At 33.3% G+C, this 3994-nt stretch overlaps 1 protein-coding gene across 1 annotated transcript in view; it reads left to right on the forward strand.

Annotated features, from left to right (window-relative positions):
* LOC108578529 (MFS-type transporter SLC18B1-like) overlaps positions 1-3994 on the forward strand; it is a 24683-nt gene that overhangs the window by 16763 nt on the left and 3926 nt on the right. The window contains exon 3 of the mRNA XM_017941882.1: positions 2165-2516. Within this exon, the coding sequence (XP_017797371.1) occupies positions 2165-2516 (352 nt within the window). The remainder of the gene's footprint in view (positions 1-2164; positions 2517-3994) is intronic.

Genomic DNA, 3994 nt, shown 5'->3' on the forward strand with positions numbered 1-3994 from the left:
TAGAAAATAATTAATGTGATCAAAGGGACTGTGAGAGATACAGTATCGCTTACTGACCTCCAAAGAACACTTCTACTCGATTCATATTTTTATTCGTAATACTGTCGATGTCGAATAAATTAAGTTTGTTTTAAAGGGCAAGCGAATCGACATTTTTATTTGTAAACATAAAATGCAACATTAAGCTAGTAGGTTTCTCTTACAAAAGTCTAGAAAAATTATACTTTAAGCTGGAATGCGAAGGAATTTTTTCTCTACGATCTTTTCCTAACTTCACTTGAAACAGAGCTGTAGCCTGTCCCAGTTGTCGGAATCACCCTGTATATGGTGATGCACATGCGAATCTCAATTCCAAAGCGATTCGAAGTTCTTCAATACTGTGAAAATTCGAATCACTTCGAACCTAACTCGATACTTAAAACTCTAGAAAGTCTTAAATCTTGAGCTTCGATAGGTCTTGAAAGTTTTGATAGGTCTTCAAAGCTTGGTGAGTATTCGATATCTTGAATATTTTATGTCAATGATACTACTTGGATAATGGCATTCAAAATGCTTGAAAGATAAGTACTGAATACTTAGATTTTAACACTTTGAAATCTATCAAGATTTTCAAAACTTCTAAGACTTTAAAGACGTATCGAAACCTTAAAGATTGAAGGCCTATCGAGACTCAAAGATTCAAGATTTATCAAGACTTCCAAAACTTTCAAGTATCGAATCACGTTCGAAGTTATTGAATTACGAAACTTACCGAATGTGAACTAAATCTAAACAGTCATTAGAAAATTATTAAGATCCAAAAAAATTATTCAGATTGGAATCTCGTAGTGTAAAAATCACATATATTTTTACTGATACGTATACATTGTCACTTTAACACTTAACACTAGCACTAGATAATTCATACTTCTGTTATAACTTCATTCATGAGTTTTAAAAAAAAGATAACAATTTAATTTTACTTCTTTTCGTTGCACTTGTTTGGACGTTATTATCTTCTGACGTAGTAAATAATCGGCATATGCGTGTAATTTTTTTGTATAAGTTTAAACTTGAAAAAGCTACTTTTTTTAAAGAAAAAATATTGAAAGCAATCCACGGTACAGAATATGAAATTTTGCCACATCCTCTGGTATTCACTAGACCTTTTCCTAATAGACTCCTTCAAACACCTGAACAATAATTTTTCTAACAAATAAATGTTTCCAAAATGAAGACACTGTAAAAGTATCTAACATTCAAACGGGGTTTTCTAGTGTGACGGCCGTTTTTGTAGGCCTTTTTTGCTAATTTATTACAGAAGTACGGTAAAAGTTATTAACATGAGCTTTATTCCTATGCATTTACTTGTCCTTGAAGAATCATTACAAATTTTTTTTGTTGAAAAATAATTAAATATGGCTGCTGTGGAACACGTCAAACAGGAGCATGAAAAAAAAAGTAGGTCCATGGTTGCCATGATTTGAGCTGTTCTGTTTATCAGAAATAAAAAAATCCAATTGGTTCTCATTTAGTATGCATGTCGCTATGGTTGGTAGTAGAATAAAAGAAAAATATTGAAAATTAAAAAAATGGCGGTACTTTGAATACGAAGTATCCATTTCTTCGACTTTTTTTTGTCTTTCAGAGGCTCTAAAAATCAGAATAATATATATTTTGGCATAATTCTACTACCGACCATAGCCACACCGTTTAAAGTTTTCAGTGCAATTTAGATTCTCCCTTGATGTGTCACACTGAACGAGCTATAACTTCGTTATTTTATTCAATACAACTATAAAACTTGAGGGGTACATTCTTAATGAGTTGTACTTTCGATATATGCAAAAAAATAAAAATTGATTTTTTGAAACCGTCACACTAGAAGACCCCCTTAAAGACTAATGATTTTTATATATTTACAATAATGAAACTAGTTAATCGTTGGGAAAAGTACAAAAAATCATATTGCAATTATTTTTTGAAGAAACATAAAGCAGCTAAAGTTTCATTTAAACAAAAACGACGTTTCATATGCACCAATCAAATATTTTCTGTATGAAAATAATAGGTGTCCCAATACTTACGAACGACTGTGTACATATTCGAAGAGATTCGAAGTGTTTCAACGTTTTCATCACTATCCCTATATAAATATAATTTAATTTATTTACACTGTGTGTAGTTACACCGAATCGGGCCAAAGCTGTTGTTCAACGGCGGCATCCTGACGGCAGGGACCTGCGCTATCTTTTTCGGCCTGTTGGACAAAGTGGACGGCCATTATCCCTTCATAATACTCTCGTTTGTGATTAGGATCATCGAGGCGATGGGTAACGCGGCCTTTCTTACAGCCAGCTTCGCCATTATCGCTAAAGAGTTCCCGGATAATATCGCCACGACCTTCGCCAGTTTGGAGACCTTTTTCGGTTTGGGTCTCATTGTTGGCCCCACTGTGGGCGGCGCTCTTTATCAGGTAAGCTTGAAAATATTTGTCTCGATCCATCTTTCGCAGGAAAAGTATACTCGCGGTAGCTGTTTATGGATCGCACGTGTTTCTTTGACCCTTTTTTTTCCTTCGAACAGACGGAAGTCTAGGTTCAAGTTAATGGTTTTAACTCGTTGAAACATTCATGGGTACAATTTCGAGGGGATTAGGAATACAGTAAATTCTCCACAAGTGTCAGTTCGCAAGGAACCTAAACCTGACACTTGTAGAGTCAGGGCTACGTTTTCGAGCCTCGCGCCCGCCTTTGTACAATAGTTTGCCGAACGTAGACAAGGACAGAGAATAAAAGATAAGGATGAAACGTGAGTCGAGGCAACCAAGCGACTTAAATACCAACTTTCTTAATTTTACGTTTGTTTATCCCGAAATTTTTCTTAACATATTCATGAGATTTTTCTGATAAAAATGACATCAAACGCGACATAATTTGAACATTTACTTATTGACACGTTCACTGTCTGGCGTGACAAAATTATATCGTGTTTGATATCATTTTCATCAGAAAAATCTCACCAACATGTTAAAAAAAAATTTCAGATGAAAAAAGTAAAATTATATTTTTCTATTATGAATTGTCGAGCCGTGAAATCTCGTAAAAGAAACCGAGTGGTGTAGCGTTACTCGCTTGACTGACAGCGAGCGAGGATAACATAGGCGTAGGACTATCTATACTGACACTTGTAGAATCCAAACTGACTGACACTTGTAGAGAATTTACTGTAATGGGCGTTTCCAGAGATATTTTGGGAAAACAATGGATTGTCGAAATTTTGTGGATTTGTTTTTACATCGTGAGAATTATTGTAATGTTGAATGAAGCACTTTACATTGGAACGAATATGGTCTTTATTTGAATGAATTCTATTCTTTAAAATGTTTAATTTTTCGTTCTATGGAAATTGGGTCATTTTGACCCAGAATCGAGTTGAGAATGGATCGTACAAATTAATGGTTAATGGTTAATAATAATGATCGAAAGAGAGAAGAAACTCAATGTTTACTCATTTTTTCACGACTGCCACGTGACATATCAGTTAAAAATATTCCAGGAAATTCAAGAAAATTATGTAGCAAATGTTTCTGAAAATACACGTCCCTTGAAATTAGGTAAAAGTGCATGATATTCTCTGTACCCATAAACAAAGTAGATAAGTGCTGATAATTTATTAAATTTTTATGTAAAAAGCACAAGAATTATTTTAATAAAATATTAAAATTTAAATGCTGAAACAATTCAAGAAATTGTGTTTTATTTATATGTTGATTTCTTACCAACATGCGATATCGAGTCAGTTTGACCTTTTGACCTGACAATGGTAGATTTACAAATTTCGTCCAAGGGTTAATAAAAAACATGGAAGCAGGTAGCAAATTGTATTACTTTATTTATGATTCTGAGCCTGATAATTTTGACTCTGAATTATTCTTTATTAATGTTATAGTATATTTGCAGTTTAAAAGTAATTCGAATTCTGTAATTTTATAAGAAATAAAATTGATATCAAA

The sequence above is a fragment of the Habropoda laboriosa genome, unplaced genomic scaffold, assembly GCF_001263275.1.
Source record: "Habropoda laboriosa isolate 0110345459 unplaced genomic scaffold, ASM126327v1 scaffold38, whole genome shotgun sequence".
NCBI classification, from domain to species: Eukaryota; Metazoa; Arthropoda; class Insecta; order Hymenoptera; family Apidae; genus Habropoda; species Habropoda laboriosa.